Source organism: Podarcis melisellensis (assembly GCF_964234715.1).
Source record: "Podarcis melisellensis genome assembly, chromosome: 5".
Classification (NCBI taxonomy): domain Eukaryota; kingdom Metazoa; phylum Chordata; class Lepidosauria; order Squamata; family Lacertidae; genus Podarcis; species Podarcis melisellensis.
In genome coordinates, this window is record NC_138537.1 from 85,746,961 (window position 1) to 85,765,051 (window position 18,091).

General features: G+C 41.4%; 1 protein-coding gene and 1 long non-coding RNA gene across 9 annotated transcripts in view; both read left to right on the forward strand.

The window, feature by feature from the left end:
- Nucleotides 1–18,091, forward strand: part of PPP3CB (protein phosphatase 3 catalytic subunit beta) — a 40,469-nt gene that overhangs the window by 6,006 nt on the left and 16,372 nt on the right. For 7 of the 8 annotated variants that reach the window (XM_081913687.1, XM_081913683.1, XM_081913685.1 and 4 more), the window contains 7 exons: nt 1,329–1,529; nt 9,777–9,901; nt 12,361–12,472; nt 13,511–13,656; nt 14,066–14,205; nt 14,285–14,362; nt 14,462–14,556. In XM_081913687.1, the coding sequence (XP_081769813.1) occupies nt 1,502–1,529; nt 9,777–9,901; nt 12,361–12,472; nt 13,511–13,656; nt 14,066–14,205; nt 14,285–14,362; nt 14,462–14,556 (724 nt within the window). In that variant the 5' untranslated portion in view covers nt 1,329–1,501. Of the gene's footprint in view, nt 1–1,328; nt 1,530–8,693; nt 8,775–9,776; nt 9,902–12,360; nt 12,473–13,510; nt 13,657–14,065; nt 14,206–14,284; nt 14,363–14,461; nt 14,557–18,091 lie in introns of those variants that run through there. The other variant, XM_081913688.1, reaches the window with a different exon arrangement.
- LOC309371312 lies at nt 17,337–17,923 on the forward strand. Its single transcript, XR_014169039.1, has 2 exons — nt 17,337–17,845; nt 17,881–17,923. It is a non-coding gene; the product is annotated as an uncharacterized lncRNA (long non-coding RNA).

Below are 18,091 nucleotides of genomic sequence, written 5' to 3' on the forward strand. Positions count from 1 at the left end.
AACAAAGGGGACTGAATAAATTCCCAGTAACAGGGCAATCTGAGCCTTCAGTCTGCTTTACTGGATGGGGTTTGGGGGTGGCCCTCTGCTGAGCCCTGCTTGGATCTACCAACAAAGAGCAAATACCCAAATGGGGAAAAGTTGCTACCAGCACCACTGGCATTAATTCCCACCCCATGTCTTCCCTTTTCACCTAGGGAGATTAAGCCCTTCCTCATTTAGTGTTGAGTGCGGCAGCCAGCACACCTGCCATTTACCACTTGACTGGGACTATCCCAGTCAGTTGGAAAAATCTAACTTTAAAAACTCTCCTTTAAGGAACAAAACAAGTCCAAAAGGGGGTGGCTGCCCTTGTGGCATTCTCCTTTGGTGTCATCCCTTTGGATGGCACTGGCCTGGCCTGTCACATTGCAGCATGTTGCTTTTATGGGCAGGAAATTATGCCAGAGTTAATTTTTACCATCATATCTCCATTTGGTAATGCCATAACCATGGAGCTTCACAGATGGATGAGGACTTTTAGGAGTTAAGGAGAGGTGATGATAATATGCGTCCCCTGCCCCTTTCCTCCGCACTGTCCAGCACAAACACAGAAAAAAAGCAGAGTTCGTGACTTTCTACACCAAACCATAGCTTGCTCTAACCACAGCTTAGAACCCAAACAGTGTCCTGAGCTTCCCAAAGTAGCTGGTTTATAATTGCTTTTCTGTTTCCAGTTTCATTGTCAGATTTTTTTGTTTACTCCAGTCCTTATGGTGAATCAGCCTGTGGAGCTAGATTATAATTATGGCTTTGTTTAACTGAATTCAGACAGCTCCTCAAACTGCTTAATGAACTTTAGTTTGGCATTATGTCTGAACTGAACCATACTCTTGTGCTCTAGACCAAAAAGGGAACTGGGAAAGGAATGTACAAATAGCCCCCAGCTTGGTTTTCTAAGTTGCTGCAGTCACAAGACACAGGGAATATGTTTATTTCAAACCTCAATGGTATCCTAAAGCACACCCTTTTATTTCTCTAATAATAGTGCCTGCCACTTTTCCTGTGTGGAATACTAAATCAATGCACATTCATTTCTGAAACTGAATGGCCTTGCCCTCACTGCCAAGGAAACTATATTTTTGTGTGCTTTGTGCACACCCTATAATGTATTCCATCCCCACACATTCAGCCCCCTCATTTTCCTAGTATACATACATAAATAACCAAGCCAACTGTTTCTTCCTTTTTTAAAAAAGTCGCTTTTTTGTCTGTCTTAGATCAAAATGGTGCTCAGAGCTTTTTCAAGTCATTGATTGTAAGTAATATTTGCGGTATTTCATTTTCAGCTGTCCCTTTTCCGCCAACACACCGATTAACATCAGAAGAAGTGTTTGATGCAGCTGGAAAACCTCGGGTTGATATTTTGAAAAACCACCTAATAAAAGAAGGTCGGGTAGATGAAGAAATTGCACTAAGAATCATCAATGATGGTGCTGCAATTTTAAGAAGAGAGAAAACCATGATAGAAGTTGAAGCTCCTATTACAGGTGCAAGCTCTGGCTAACTGTTGCCACTTTTAATGTCATAAATGCATGGAATGAAGTTTCAATACCTATGGAAGTAAAATAATTTAGGTAGAAAGATTGAAGTTGTAGAATTTTCGCATGAATGGTAAAGAAAAGAAAGGGATTATATGAGCTTTGAAATATACTGGGGTAGTGATGTCATTGATAAGCCTTGAGCACCTGTCCTCCCACTTTTTCTTCCTCACGTGGTACAATTGCAAGGAGGTGATTTTATGCTTTCAGTTGACTACAGTTTAACATTACATCAGAACATAAACCATCTAGTACTAGCTATGATTTGCGGCCAGGTGGGAGGAATATTCATAATCTCTGGTTGGAAGTTGACTTGTTTCAAACAAATCATAGTTAATATTAACCGTAGTTTGTTGGGTTCAACAATGCAACATGCAATGAAAAGCTGCAGTTAAAATGGCATTGTATCTAATCTCCCTGCTTGGTGTGCCAAAGGAGAGAGCAGAGGGTGAGTGTGCAAGTCTCAGACTTGTCTAATATCATTCTTGTCATTATACAAATCATGATTTATTGTGATGTTTGAACCAGCTCACTGTACCTTGGATGAAGCTTTGCTTTTCAGCTTGCTAAAAAAAATACAATTTAATGGTCCAGTGGAAACTAGAACAAGTCTTTCTGAAATTTTATATTTGCTTAATAATTTTAGTAGTGATATAATTTACACTTCTGAAATTGAATACATTTAAATTTTATCTAAGGCTTGATTTGGTTGTTTATAAGTTTGGCTGTGTGTCAAGTTTTGCTTTTTATAGCTTATATTTTTGGGGAGGCAGGATTAAATACTTTAAATTATGACATAAAAGTTGTATTTCCTAATTTTAGAGTTTTAGTATTTCCCAAAACAAATTGGACTTCATAGAATAAATAGCATATTTATGCACCCTTATATTGTCATGCTTTTAGACTTCTGCATCATTTGCTTTTGCTACACATAAAATACCCATCACTTTATGTGCAAAGATGAAGGTGCCTTGTGACTAGGAATGCACAAGCATTGCTGCTGCTGCTTATCTGAAAGAGACCAAGCCTTTGTGAACCTTCCAAATGAATGCTTCCCTTCCTTTGTGAATGTTCACTAAGTCTTGAATTTTTGTTTAGTGTTTCATTAGTGAGTGACTACAAAGCATCCTCTGCTGCTGTCTTTCCCATTTCTGCTCTAAGGTTCAGTAACTTATCTTGGAGCAGGACGGGGAAAGTGGCAGAGATGCCTTGTACTCCCCTAAGGTAAAGGTAAAGGGATCCCTGACCATTAGGTCCAGTCGTGGCCGACTCTGGGCTTGCAGCACTCATCTCGCTTTATTGGCCGAGGGAGCCGGCGTACAGCTTCCGGGTCATGTGGCCAGCATGACTAAGCCGCTTCTGGCGAACCAGAGCAGTGCACAAAACGCCGTTTACCTTCCCGCCAGAGCGGTACCTATTTATCTACTTGCACTCTGATGTGCTTTCGAACTGTTAGGTTGGCAGGAACAAGGACCGAACAACGGGAGCCCACCCCGTTGTGGGGATTTGAACTGCTGAACTTCTGATTGGCAAGTCCTAGGCTCTGTGGTTTAACCCACAGCGCCTCCTGCATCCCTTGTACTCCCCTAGCCCCAGAGAAATGACTTTTCCTCATGAGGATTGAGATTACTAGTGGGAAACTGATGGATGTGCATCATTTCTGCCTGGGAAGAAGGCCCTCGGACACTGCTGGGATATGGACACTGCCTACCACCTCTCCAACCTTACTTTGGGTTCTGGACAGAACAGAGAGATCTTGGGGCAGGGAAGGGGAGACGGTACTCGCAGGATAAATGTGATCATGCACCCTGCATGCAGCAAACCTTTTCCCAGGCAGAAATGATGTGCATAGCATCACTTTCCTTATGGGGACTTTGGAACTGATAGTTAAGAGTTTGTGCCAAGAAAAGCTACTCTACCAGGACTTTCATCATCCCCCCCCCAATCCTTCCCCCCAAGATTAGTTACTGGTCTTTGGGGCAAGGAAAGGAGAAACACTTGCTGGTGTTCACTGAGTCAAAGCAAGGACAGATTGCGCTTTTAGCAGGCTGTGAACATGGCTGTGCACACAAGCATTCAGGCTGGGATGCTGCTCACTGTTGCAAGTGCTCCTAGCATCTTGAAGATTCAATGGGCATGATTTTTCATAGACCAGAGGTTAATTAATTAATTAGATGGTAGATTAATTTGGAAAGCTGGTAGATACATAGGCAGTGGAGGTTGAATCCTAAATAATAGAGTTCATTAGCAAATTTGACAGTGTTTATTTCCTTTTAAAATTAAGACTATGTTTGTATATTTCAGAATATAGCTTTATTCTTGAACACCTAGAACTGGTAGGTATTAGTAATCTACTGATTACTGCAAGATGATAGTAGTATGTGTATATATATATATATATATATATATATATATATATATATATATATTTGCTTTCGTAGATTTTCACGGGTACAGGAATGCAGGTTTTGGTGTCCTTGGGTGTCTTCCCGTGTAAAAGTTGGGGTGTCTAGGCGACGTTTCGACGAGGTCTCACTCGTCATCTTCAGGCTGGTGCTTTCGGCTTCTTGTTACTGGAACAGAGCAGGATCTCAGTGTTTGAGTTCCTATAAATACTGTTGAGGGGGTGTGGTGTATAGCCTCCAATGTTCTGGGCAGAGAGGAAGTTCCCAGGCTAGTGTGCCTTTTCTTCTTTTGTTCCTTAATTACTTGAGGGATATCTTGAGTGATTTCTTGAGTGATATCCTGAGTACCACTTAGGTGGGTCATTAGGTGTGGATTAGTTGCTAAAGTCTTTGTGTCTTGACCTCTTGAACTTTGTGAAGAGTTTTTCTGAGAAGATGGCTGTACTGCACTTAGTTGTGCTCTGGCTTGGCTTCGTGTATAGGGGCGAGCTGTGGTTTTGTGGCCTGTGTCAGCCAGATCTGTGTAGGGATTGCAGGGGGGTGCAGCATCCGGAGGTGCCACCATGGTTTGGCTACTGGATGGTGTCTGTAATTTATCTGTGGAGAGGGTCTGGGTTTGGGTCTGGTGTGGTTGATTGGTGATGGCGTTCTGTGTGCCCCCCTGCAATCCCTACACAGATCTGGCTGACACAGGCCACAAAACCACAGCTCGCCCCTATACACGAAGCCAAGCCAGAGCACAACTAAGTGCAGTACAGCCATCTTCTCAGAAAAACTCTTCACAAAGTTCAAGAGGTCAAGACACAAAGACTTTAGCAACTAATCCACACCTAATGACCCACCTAAGTGGTACTCAGGATATCACTCAAGAAATCACTCAAGATATCCCTCAAGTAATTAAGGAACAAAAGAAGAAAAGGCACACTAGCCTGGGAACTTCCTCTCTGCCCAGAACATTGGAGGCTATACACCACACCCCCTCAACAGTATTTATAGGAACTCAAACACTGAGATCCTGCTCTGTTCCAGTAACAAGAAGCCGAAAGCACCAGCCTGAAGATGACGAGTGAGACCTCGTCGAAACGTCGCCTAGACACCCCAACTTTTACACGGGAAGACACCCGAGGACACCAAAACCTGCATTCCTGTACCCGTGAAAATCTACGAAAGCAAATATCTCACCTCTACGGGGAGGAAACCTTCCAGCTGACAAGAACCTACGAGAAACTAGAAGTCCGAAGAGCCACCATCTTATGTGATCTCTTGTTCCTACGCAACTGCCGAGACAACAACTTAATTCCCACATGCTTCCAACTTAAATTCCATTCTAAAACCCCAGCTACCGAAAGGATCCTGAAACGAACTGAACTATCCCTAATCAGAAACGAACTACACAAGAAAAGATACCTACTAAACCAAACCAACAAAGATCTGCTCACTCTTCACCTCAAACTCTGTAACAAAATCCACCCTGCACTCTGGGACAAATGCAAACAACTAGCCGTCTGGAGAGCTGAAACGGAGACCTCACATAAGACAGACACACACACCAACAAACTCCACAAACTAGAGAAACGCCAGAAGCCCAGCCACCCTCCACAACAACCCATGAAACAAACAGTACATAACATATCAGACAGGATCCTCACCACAACTGAAACCAAAGTACTCTCCAAAGGTTTCAACTTTGCAGTCGCCCCGAGACGCATCCCCACGGAAAACATCATATGCGGAGTCGAAGCTAGCCTAACCAAAATCAACCCAGATGAAGCCAATAAAATCAGACTTGAAGTCACCAACATCCTCTGCTCCAGCAAACCACCCAGAAGCAATTTACACAAAGAAGAACAGAAAGCACTCACCAACCTGAGGAAAGACAACAACATAATCATTCTCCCAGCAGACAAAGGTAATGCCACTGTTGTGATGAACACATCGGACTACCAAGCAAAACTATCAAACCTACTCCAAGATCCTACCTACCAACCTATAAAAACAGATCCCACCACCTATCTGGAAAAAACCACCAAATCCAAAATAAAAGCCTCTCCTATCAGTGAAGAAATCCAGCTAAGAATCATCCCCAGAGAAAAATCATCCAGATGCCCCAAACTCTACGGCCTCCCCAAGATACACAAAGAAGGAACACCACTCAGACCAATAGTCAGCTCCATAGGCTCACCTCTACAAAATCTCGCTAAATTTCTCGCCAAGCAACTTCAGCCCTATGCAGAATCCATCTCTTCACACGTTCCAAACTCCTTCCAGTTCATAGAAACAATAAAGAAGCAAAACCTACATCCTAATGACCTACTTGTGAGCTTCGATGTTGTATCTCTCTTCACACAAGTGCCCATTAATGAAGCCTTGACAGCCATTCAAAACAAATACAATCCCCCCGAATACATCTTGGACCTGACCAACCACTGCCTAACCAACACGTACTTCATCCACAATGGACAAAGATACAAACAGATAGAAGGAGCACCTATGGGATCACCCCTCTCACCGGTCATCGCAAACCTGTACATGGAACACTTTGAAACCAATGCTTTAGACAAGTCAGAACACAAACCCAAACTTTGGCTCAGATATGTTGACGACACCTTTGTAATTTGGCCACACGGGAAGGAAAAACTGGATAGCTTCCTCACACATCTCAACAGCCTACACCCCAAAATACAATTCACTATGGAAATAGAAGCCAACAACCAACTTCCCTTCCTTGACGTCCTAATCTACAAAAAACCTGATGGCTCCCTAGGACACACTATCTACCGGAAAAAAACACACACCAACCGCTACTTACATGCACAATCACACCACCACCCTGCACAAATAAACTCCGTAGCCAAGACTCTCATCTCCAGAACCAAACGCCTGGCTGACAAAGACCACTTGACAACTGAGTTACAGAATCTCTCAAATGTGTTAATTGCCAATGGATACCAGCAAAACAGGGTTACGAAGCTAATCCAAAAAGAAACACCCCCCAAAAACCAAGACACAGAAGAAAACAATGGCATGGCCCTCCTTCCTTATATCAAGGGCACTACAGATAAAATTAGCAAAATCCTCCATAAACACAATATCAAAACAGCCTTTTGCACCAACCAAAAAATAGCCAATATCCTCAGAAACCCCAAGGATAAAATCCAGTTGGAAAACCAAGGGGTCTATGAAATACCCTGCAAAGTCTGCCCAGCCACGTACATTGGACAAACAAACAGACGAATAAATGCACGTATCGCAGAACACAAGAATGCCGTCAAAAAAGAAGAAAAAACTTCCTCTCTTTTCCAACACATGAAAGAAACAGGACACGAAATTAATTTTGCAGATTCCAAATTGCTCTTTAACATGGAACATCACCACAAGAGAATAATCATGGAAGCCATCGAGATAGAGAAACACCCTCACAACATGAACAAGCGTGACGACACATCCCGCTTGCCAGACATCTGGAAATTAGCCCTCCCCACAAAAACTGACACCAGATCCAGAGGCACACAGAACGCTATCATCAATCAACCACACCAGACCCAAACCCAGACCCTCTCCACAGATAAATTACAGACACCATCCAGTAGCCAAACCATGGTGGCACCTCCGGATGCTGCACCCCCCTGCAATCCCTACACAGATCTGGCTGACACAGGCCACAAAACCACAGCTCGCCCCTATACACGAAGCCAAGCCAGAGCACAACTAAGTGCAGTACAGCCATCTTCTCAGAAAAACTCTTCACAAAGTTCAAGAGGTCAAGACACAAAGACTTTAGCAACTAATCCACACCTAATGACCCACCTAAGTGGTACTCAGGATATCACTCAAGAAATCACTCAAGATATCCCTCAAGTAATTAAGGAACAAAAGAAGAAAAGGCACACTAGCCTGGGAACTTCCTCTCTGCCCAGAACATTGGAGGCTATACACCACACCCCCTCAACAGTATTTATAGGAACTCAAACACTGAGATCCTGCTCTGTTCCAGTAACAAGAAGCCGAAAGCACCAGCCTGAAGATGACGAGTGAGACCTCGTCGAAACGTCGCCTAGACACCCCAACTTTTACACGGGAAGACACCCGAGGACACCAAAACCTGCATATATATATATATATATATATAAATAATATTTTGGAACTGGACAAAATACTGGAAAATCTTGCATAAGAAATTTGGGTTCTGAAATGAGATAGGTTATTGTGCTTTATTTTTAATCTAAGAATTGCTTTAAAGTTGTAGACAAGGATATTTGAATAGTATGACATCAAAAGTGTGAAGGTTAATTTTTTCTGCAGTTCTCTTCTGCATTTTTAAAATATTGTATTATATATTTATTATTGTTCAATTCAAGTTAAATACTATCGGCTTAACTGATGTTCTGACTGACCTTATTCATGATTCATTTCTTGGAAATTAACTTTGCCCCCTGATGCATGTGCTACTCAGTTGACAACAGGTAGGTCTTTCCTCAGTTAGCAGCCTTATGTTCAACTTCCCAGACAGAATTTAAAAGTTCCTTTCTTTGATAAAGCAGATGGTTCTCTGCTTGCTACACAGATGCTAGACTTTTTAAGAGCGGTTTTAAATCATTTTTTACTTTGAAGTCTTTCTGTCCTTTTATCTTTATGAAAAAATTCCCCTATTCCTCAGGAGATTGTGCTCTTTTTACTTTCAGGCTGGGACCTTTTCAGTTAAAGAGAATCTGCTTTCTGAATGCATTGCAGCTGGAATATCATACTTTTGACTGGTTTCCATATATAGTGTGTCTGCCTCCATTTGTGTGTATGTGTTTTTCTCCACCCCCCAAAAAAGTATCTATCTATATGGGATCGTAGCCCCAGAGAACTCTGCAGCAGCATTAGGAAAAAACTGGGAGCCAAATGCACAATGCTTTCTATTAAGTCAAGTATGTTTTCCTATCTACCACCATTGATGGTGGAGCTGCATAGTGAACACCACAGGGAACATTCAGTCAGACTTGGTTGTGGAATGGGATAAATTCTGTGGTCACTCAGAAAACAAGTCCATATAGGAAACTCTGTTTCACACTACCTTGTTAAACAGAGTAAATGCATGAAATGTCATGTGCCAGAGTTGGTTGCCTCCAGGACTATATGCCATTGGTGTGTGAACACTTCCACCCAGTACCACGTGGTCATGGGAGAGGTGGAAATTACATGCAGGAATAGTTAACAGGAAGAAGAAGGGATGTAAGGACAAAGACTGAAAGGAAAATTAGGAAAAAGAAGAAAGGTCAACATGAGGAAGAGATTGGAGCAAAAGTTATGGTAAAAAATGAATGGAGCAATAGCAAGTGATAAATTAATGAGGGGGAAAAGAGGACAAGTTTGCTTGAATACAATTTAAGATTCTAGTTCTGCCATAATCTAGATTTGAGAAAGTTCAAATAACTTTAGTCTTCCTTTAGGGAAGTTGGCAATAAAAATGTTTGATAGCTACTAGGGTATGCAGACAACCTACTGAATAGCCCTGAAACAGTTTATATGTTCCTAACACTTGAACATTCTTGGTGGCACCTGACACTGCAAATATTTTTTCCAGTCCTATTAATCTGAGTGTGAACAATAGCTGAAAAACAGATGGTGCAAGATTGGTGCTGGGGTGGGAAGTCATTGCTACTTAAAATTAATTTTAATTGCTACTTAAAATTAAGATGCAATGACTAGATTATTGACCTGAAATTCTGATTGAATCGAGTTTGGGTGGTTTTCCCACCAGTAGAACTTCATCATGGTTTTTTAATCAGCAGCATTTTTATTGCAGTGTGTGGTGACATTCATGGCCAATTCTTTGACCTAATGAAGCTATTTGAAGTGGGAGGATCACCTGCTAACACAAGATACCTGTTCCTTGGTGACTATGTAGACAGAGGATATTTTAGCATAGAGGTAATTGAATGTGTGTGTCCTGATGTTAATATCAACAATGGTTTTCCCATTTATTTGCTATAGTAACTGTTTCACCATGGTAAGATGTATGTTTATTCTCTCTGAAGGAGGTGATGATAAAACTGCTCTTAAAGAAGCTGAGTCTAGATTCCTCAGCTTTAGAAAATTACTGTCCCATTTCAGGCTTACTGTTGCTCAGCAAGGTCCTAGAGTGAGTGAAGTCTTGCCAGCATCAGGCAGTTTGGAGGAAGCTAGTTATTTAGAACTGCTCCATTTTTTTTCCTTTTTCCTTTGCCTGGATTCAGGATGGAAACTGCCTTGTTTGCCCTGGTGGGTGACTTATCCTGAGAACATTGAAAATATGACCCCACTGGTTCTTCTGGGCCTCATGGCAGCTTCCAATAACATCAACCATTATATTATGTGCCTACACCCTTTATTAGCCTTGCTTGGTTTGTAATTTTTTCCACAATCACAATCTTTCACATATTACTACACCATAAGGCAGTGTTTCGGTCTGCCTGAGGTTTCCATGTGCTAAAGGACTTCTGTTCCTCCTCTTGACCACTGATCTTTGGAGTTCCTCAGGGCTCTGTTTTACTCCCATGCTTTTCATCATCTACATGGAATTGTTGGGAGAACTAGTGTAGAGATTTGGGCCGCAGTGTCATCAGTATGCAGATGAGACACAGCTCTTCTTGTTTCTGTAATCTAATCTCAAGGAGGCGCGATGGAAGTTCTGAGCAGGTGTCTAGAGGCAGTTCTGGGATGGATGAGGGCAAGTCAGATTAAGCTTAATCCTGACAAGATGGAAATTTGGCAGGTTGGGAAACTGCTGATCTGGATGGATGTATGCAGTCTGTTTAGAGAGGATTGCAGTCCCCCGGCAAATGAGCTAGGCACTCTGGGTTTGCTTCTGGGCTTGGCACTCTTGATGAAGGCACTAGTGGCCAGAAGTGCTTTTCATCAGCATTGGCTAATTTTCCAGCTATCACCCTATCTGGAGAAAGTAGCTTGCCTTAGTGGCATGTTCACTGCTTATGTCCAGGCTGGATTACTGATGTGTTCTATGTGAGGCTACCTTTAAAGATGGTTTAGAAACCATAGCTGGTGCAGAATGTAGCAGCAAGAATGCTTATATGGGCCCAAGCAGCTGGAACACATTGCACCAATTCTGTACCCGTGGTTGCCTGTTGGTTTCATGGCCCAACTTAAATTTGAAGCCGCTATGTTTCAGATTTGATTTGAAACCTATAATAGCCTCTTCTCTGACTTGTCAATAAGAGATGTTGGGTTGATGGGTCCCTAGTACTTTCTGGGAGTGGCACTGTCCCTCTGGAATTTTCTATCCCTGCCCAAGAAATGATTGTGGCACACATCACAGTCAGTTTTTAAGAGAAATGTTAAAACATGTTTATTTCAATCCACTTTTTATTAATTTTATTAATTGTGATAAAAATTTGCTCAGATTTCCTTCTAGAATGACCACCCTTGCTACACGATAGGCCTGAAAAATAAGTTGTACCCCTGTTAGCTGTACGTTGCCTGCTCCTACATTACATCAGTAAACAATTAGGAAACTGACTGATAGGCAGCAAGCATTCTAGAGTTCTGTGAAACTAGATACAAAGATTCACTAGATTAATTGTGAACAGCTTTTTATCTTTCTTTTTTTAAAAAAAGGAACTTTCTTTTCTGTGTGCTTAATACGCCATACCATACAGAATAATGTGCTCTTGGAGCAGAGCCATCTAGGTTGACAACTGTGTGTGCAAGGGCATCTTAAGACATTTGGGTGCATTTTTTTGGAAACACTGGGCCTTTCAGAACTGATGTGGCTGTTTTTATAATACTAATGCAAGGACATTCCACTGTGCTACTGTACACCGGGCATTTTGCACAGAATTTGATACTATGTTCTTGCACCAACAGGAAATATTCATTAGAATGCCTCTGAAGTGTCACGCAGTTATTGCCAAGTAGTAATGGATTTTAGGTTACCACCATGTTTGAACTCAGCTTCAGCCACAGAGTAGAATTACATACGAGTGTTGATGGAAGGATCCATTGGGCAGTATGCTTAACCCTTCTGCTTGTCAATTCCCATCTCATCACTTCCCCAGTAGGAATGTTTCTTGATGGGGAGGAGGTAAAGGGGTATCAGGGGAAAGATGGGCTCAGTATGCTATTCCCACCTGCCAATAATTGCCTTCCAGTTCCCTTGCCTCTCAGCAGTAACAGAATGCAAGTTGGGAATTCTGTCTTATTCCGTGTCATTCCTTTCCAAATTGCCATGGTAATTTTCTAATACACTGTCCTGAGTTCCCTGAAGGAAGGGTGGTATACAGATGTGATAAATGAAGTTTAAGTGAGCATTATTCTATATGTCAGCTGGATATTGTGCTGTAATACTTGAAATGGGGCTATCACATATGACTAGTACTCTTGTTTTTCAACAGTGTGTGCTATATTTGTGGGTTCTGAAGATTCTGTATCCAAGCACATTATTTCTTTTGAGAGGCAACCATGAATGCAGGCATCTCACAGAATATTTTACTTTTAAGCAGGAATGTAAGTATTAATAACAGTGGTAATTGTTGGCTTCCGGAATACTTAGTTATCAGTCCCCCTCCTTTTTTTTTTTTACACATTTTTGTCTTGCTTCGTATGTATTTGAAAGTTTTTCGGGATCTGGTGCAACATTATAGTCTTGAGATATCTATAACAGTACTGTGTATGTGTTTCTTTTGTGCACTTTCCCATGAAAATGTTAGAATAGGACATATCAGTATGGTTATTTCTCTAATAAATCTTTGTCCTTTCAGCCCAAGTGGCTGCCAGGATAGGATGGCAAGCCTACCTTGCTATTAGACTCACGTGGATTTCATTAAGTGACCTACCCCTATCTACAAATTGAAATTGATGGCTATCCCACAGCTCTTACCACTGTGCAAAACAGCAACAAACCCTTTGAGCTTAAGATAACAACCAGCCAATCAATTAAAAAAAATGAAGACAAACATGTAAATACATTTACCAAGAAACGAAGCTAGATCCATATACCACAGGTCAGTTAGCTAACTTTATAGAAAAGTTGCTTTACTATAAGAGGAAGGCTGCAGAACCTACATACAGATTGGGGCCTCCAGCAGATAAGGTACGTGTGGACCATATATCCACTTTTTAACTGAGCCAGGACAACTTCCTGCCTGCAGTTCTTGGGGGGTGCACCTGACCATGATCAGAGTATTCCAGCATTGGAATTTTGTATGGACAACCAGGCTACTAATTATTTTTAATGGAAAGGTGATTTTTAATGTACTTATTTGCAAAGCTGGTATTACATGAGCAGTATTACCCTTCTTTCCCATTCTAGCATATCATATTGTTACGACACATGTCAGCTTATATTCATCTAGTTAAATGTGCTTTGCCAGAGAGTTCTCCCTTTTATTTTATTTTTTGTTTAAATTATGATACCCATTCATAAATTTTTCAAGGAACAATCTTGATAACTTATTTTTAAATGCTCCTAAGATGTAAGCCTGCCATCATAAACAAATGTATGTCATAGGCTATGTCTCTCTCTCCCCACCCCCACCTTTATAGGTAAAATAAAATATTCTGAAAGAGTCTATGATGCTTGTATGGAAGCTTTTGATTGCCTTCCTCTTGCTGCACTTCTAAACCAGCAGTTTCTTTGTGTCCATGGTGGACTCTCTCCAGAAATAAATACAATAGATGACATTAGGAGGGTGAGTGTTACTGTGCTAAAGGCATGGGGATGTTGGGGTCTTTTGTAAAGCTCTTGACGTGCCACTCTTAAATGTTAAGCTAATTCTTTTCTTGTCCTTTGTTAGACATCAAATGAAAATTAACTGCAACCCTATATGTGCCTGCTAAGAAATAAGCCGCATTGAGGCTTAGTCCCCACTGTGACTTAGTTCCTGGTAAGTGTGTATAGGATTGCAGCCTAATTCTCTGATTTTTCAGTCTGAGAAGGTAAGTGATAGATGAAAAAAACATAAAGTAATGACTATCCTTTTATTTATTTGGTATGATTGGATGTTTGTGATCTATATAGCTTTAAAAGAGAGTGAGAATAATAAAAGAAAATGGACGTACTGAAAATGAAGATCACTGTGGTATTTTTCATTGAAACAGCTAGATAGATTCAAAGAGCCCCCAGCATTTGGACCAATGTGCGACTTGTTGTGGTCAGATCCCTCTGAAGACTTTGGAAATGAAAAATCACAGGAGCATTTCAGTCACAATACAGTCAGAGGATGTTCCTATTTTTATAGGTAAAAAATAAAACTGATCAAGTTGATAAGTGATTGCATGAAAGCATTACTTTATACTCATAGTTGTTTCATTTCACAGCTATCCTGCAGTTTGCGAATTTTTGCAGAGTAATAATTTGTTGTCTATTATCAGAGCTCATGAAGCACAAGATGCAGGGTAAGTATTTCGCCCTCCCATGATACAAATATTCAGTACTCAAATATTCAGCTTCACCACTTCCTTTGTGACACAAAGTCAACTGTCCTTATTTTACAGTTATAGAATGTACAGGAAAAGTCAAACGACAGGGTTCCCATCATTAATAACAATTTTTTCTGCACCGAATTACTTGGATGTCTACAATAATAAAGGTAAGAGCATATTGCTAAGAAAGGTAAACATGTCTGAAACATAATCTGTCTTTGTTTAAAAACATTTCTAAACTGCTTAATATTTTTTAAAAATCTCTTGTGGTGTATGCTATTTACAAAAAAGATTAGACAGTAAAACAAATACAAGATAAAAGAAATACAGTGGTAGCTTGGTTTAAGAACAGCTTAGTTTAGGAACAGCTTGGATTAAGAATGCTGCAAACCCGGAAGTAGGTGTTTTGGTTTATGAACTTTGCCTTGGAATAAGAACATGTTTCGCTTCCTGTTGAGTGTGTTCCATTTGTAAATTGAGTCCCCTGCTGCTATGGGAAAGCACACCTTGGTTTAAGAGCGCTTTGGTTTAAGAACGGACTTCCGGAACAGATTAAGTTAGTAAATGAAGGTACCACTGTAAAACAATATAAAAACATAAAAACAAGTGATACAGAAATTCAGGGGATTCATGCACATTAATCATGGTCCAGTCTTACAGGTCAGGAAAGCCTAGGCAAAAAGTTAAGTCCTTACAAGACATCTGAAGCAACTGGTGGTTGCTGCTTCATCTATAGCAGAGTGAAGGGTATTCCACAAAAAAGGGGGGCAACAGCAGAAAACGTCCATGTCCACTCACCCCCCTATGATACTATGCTGGTTATGGTTTCACGAGTAGAACGTTTGAGTAGTTGAAGGGATGAATGAATTGTACAATATGTATGCAATCGAACACAAACGTTCACAGTAACTTGTATAAAAGAATCCAGGAAATTCTTTAAAATGCTACAGTCTGGTTCTGTTTCATAGATTCCATGCCAGGCATGGGCAAACTTGGCCCTCCAAATGTTTTGGGACTACAACTCCCATCATCCCTAGCTAAAAGGACCAGGGGTCAGAAATGATGGGAGCTGTAGTCCCAAAACTTCTGGAGGGCCGAGTTTGCCTATGACTGTTCTATGCAGTGCCCCACACTGTCTGCAGAGGCACATTCCTATATGCAGAACCATCTGGAAACCTCTGGAAGATTAGAAGAACTGAAGTGCAGATGCAATTATATTTCATTACATTTCCACTCAGGGTAATTTCTCACACACACATGGCCACAGCAGAAATGGTCCTCTCTTTATAGAGCTGCTTAAACATTTGTTCGATATCTCTCCAATATTCAGTTGTTTCTCTTTAATCAAAATTTTGCACCATGGAGAGAGAGAGAGAGCTTTATTTTTTAAATGCCATAAGTGCAGCGTCTGCATTTAAAAATCAGGCGTTCATGGCTCCTGCCTTACATGGTTGAGTGAGAGCCTGGTCATGGAAATCTGCAAGTATTTTCAGAAACCCAGTGAAAGAATTTACAAATTAAAGGCTCAGTACCGGGTGGCGCTGTGGGTTAAACTACAGAGCCTAGGGCTTGCTGATCAGAAGGTCAGCGGTTTGAATCCCCATGATGGGGTGAGCTCCCGTTGCTCGGTCCCTGCTCCTGCCAACCTAGCAGTTCAAAAGCACGTCAAAGTGCAAGTAGATAAATAGGTACCGCTCTGGCGGGAAGGTAAACGGTGTTTCTGTGCGCTGCTCTGGTTCACCAGAAGCAGCTTAATCATGCTAGCCACATGACCCGTAAGCTGTACGCTGGCTCCCTCGGCCAATAAAGCGAGATGAGCGCCGCAACCCCAGAGTCGGTCACGACTGGACCTAATGATCAGGGGTCCCTTTACCTTTACCTTTTTACTTCCCAAGTCACTATGTGAAAGAAGCCTTTCAAGACATACTTCATCATACCAGTTCTCCTGTATTCCTAGGTGGAACTTCTCTCTAGGCTTCTGCCTTCCACACTTCATTATGTTCTGGCCCCTTTCCTGCTGTTTCTTCAGTATCTGACCTGAGTCACCTATATCTGGCTCCTTGTCACCTGCTGATCCAGAGTGCCCCAGGGAAAGCAACCCTTAATGCCAGTAAAGCCTTCTGGTTCCAAATCTTCACCTAAGAATTAGAACTTTGGGTATTGAACTACCAATGCATTGTCTTCAGTGTTTAGATTCTGAAGTGGGGGGTTATTGGGTTGTCGTTTTGATTTTGATTATATATTTTGTGGTTTTATATTCTGATTTTGTGCTGTGAACCACCCTGGGATCTCCGGTTATAGGGCAGTATATAAATTCAATAAATAAATAAACAAAATTATAAATCTTCAGCTCCTGAGCATTTCAAAGTTGCAATATTTAATCTTTCAGTTGGTATTAAGGTTACTTCTAGTCAGGACTCGGGGTGGCAATCAAACTCATAGCTCTCATGTAACTGTTAATGAGTGTGGCACAGATCTGATACCTACACTTTCCAACTCAGTTCCAACAGATGAGAACGGGTGGGGAGAATGAGGACATTATGCTCACATTGCAGGTCAGACAAAACCAGAGTTGTTTCCTTCTGTTATAGCGTAGGACACACAGAAACAGAGGGCAGCGGGTTGACAATAACTTATAATGTAATTCACTATTATCCCTATATTGCAGGTTATGGGGTGGGGGTTACCACAAATTGTGTTGTGTTCTCCAGATTTCAGATGAGGGCGCAAGCTGCTTAATAGTAGCTTACAACAAGTCTCTTTAATGGAAATTGTGTATCACAGATACAAGCCCTCATTGCAGTACTACAGAGTGTACATGTGTTATCAAGATGCAGGTAGTTACACAAGATATGCATTTCAAGTCTAAATCACCCGAAGCGCATCCACATTGAAAACAAGACAGCACAGGAAGAAATAACTCCTACAAAAAATATCTCAGGTAAATCTCTAACCATCTCCTTTGCACCACCAGCAGTGCACTGAAAGCCAGCCCTCAGTTAAAAGTAGACTCATTGTGCTTCACTTACATGCAGACACTTGCTTTTACCCCATCCTATAATGTAGAATAGAGATCCCAAATAGGAAAGCAGAGTGTGATTAGCCCTCTGGAAACAACCGGCTTCACCAACCTCACCCAGTTCATAGAATTCTATAATATGTGGGATGAGGGGCCAGTGTTCCTAATCTTCTACACCTTTCTGAAAGGTCACTACTGTATATGTGTGACTTCACAGAAAACTGACTTATAAGAACAGGTTACAGGTAAGCAGCTCTGTATTCACTCTCTATTGCCTTCGGAAAGTGGGACTAACACTGTTTGAAGTGAGATCAAACTTGCACTGGAGGCAGCAATTGTGTGAGCCAGTGCCTCTATGAGTGGAGCTCAGTTGTGGCCCAGCATTGACCCTGTGCATTCCTGAGGTGATGGTGAGATGTTGAACTAGCCCTAAAAGAGTGTAAATACTCCACTGAAAAACATTTTTTAAAAGGAGGAAAGGGGAAACTAAGGAAATAAATAACAACCCTCCCCCCCCCCAAAAAAATGATGGGGCGAAAAGAGGGTTCCCCCAGAATGGATCCAAAGAAGCATTAGTGGGAAGAAATAGGAATAATATGAGGGTTTCAGAAGCAAGGAAACAGCTAATATGAAAACCGTGCTGTATAATTTTTAAATAATTCTCAAAAGGACTCAAAACTGAT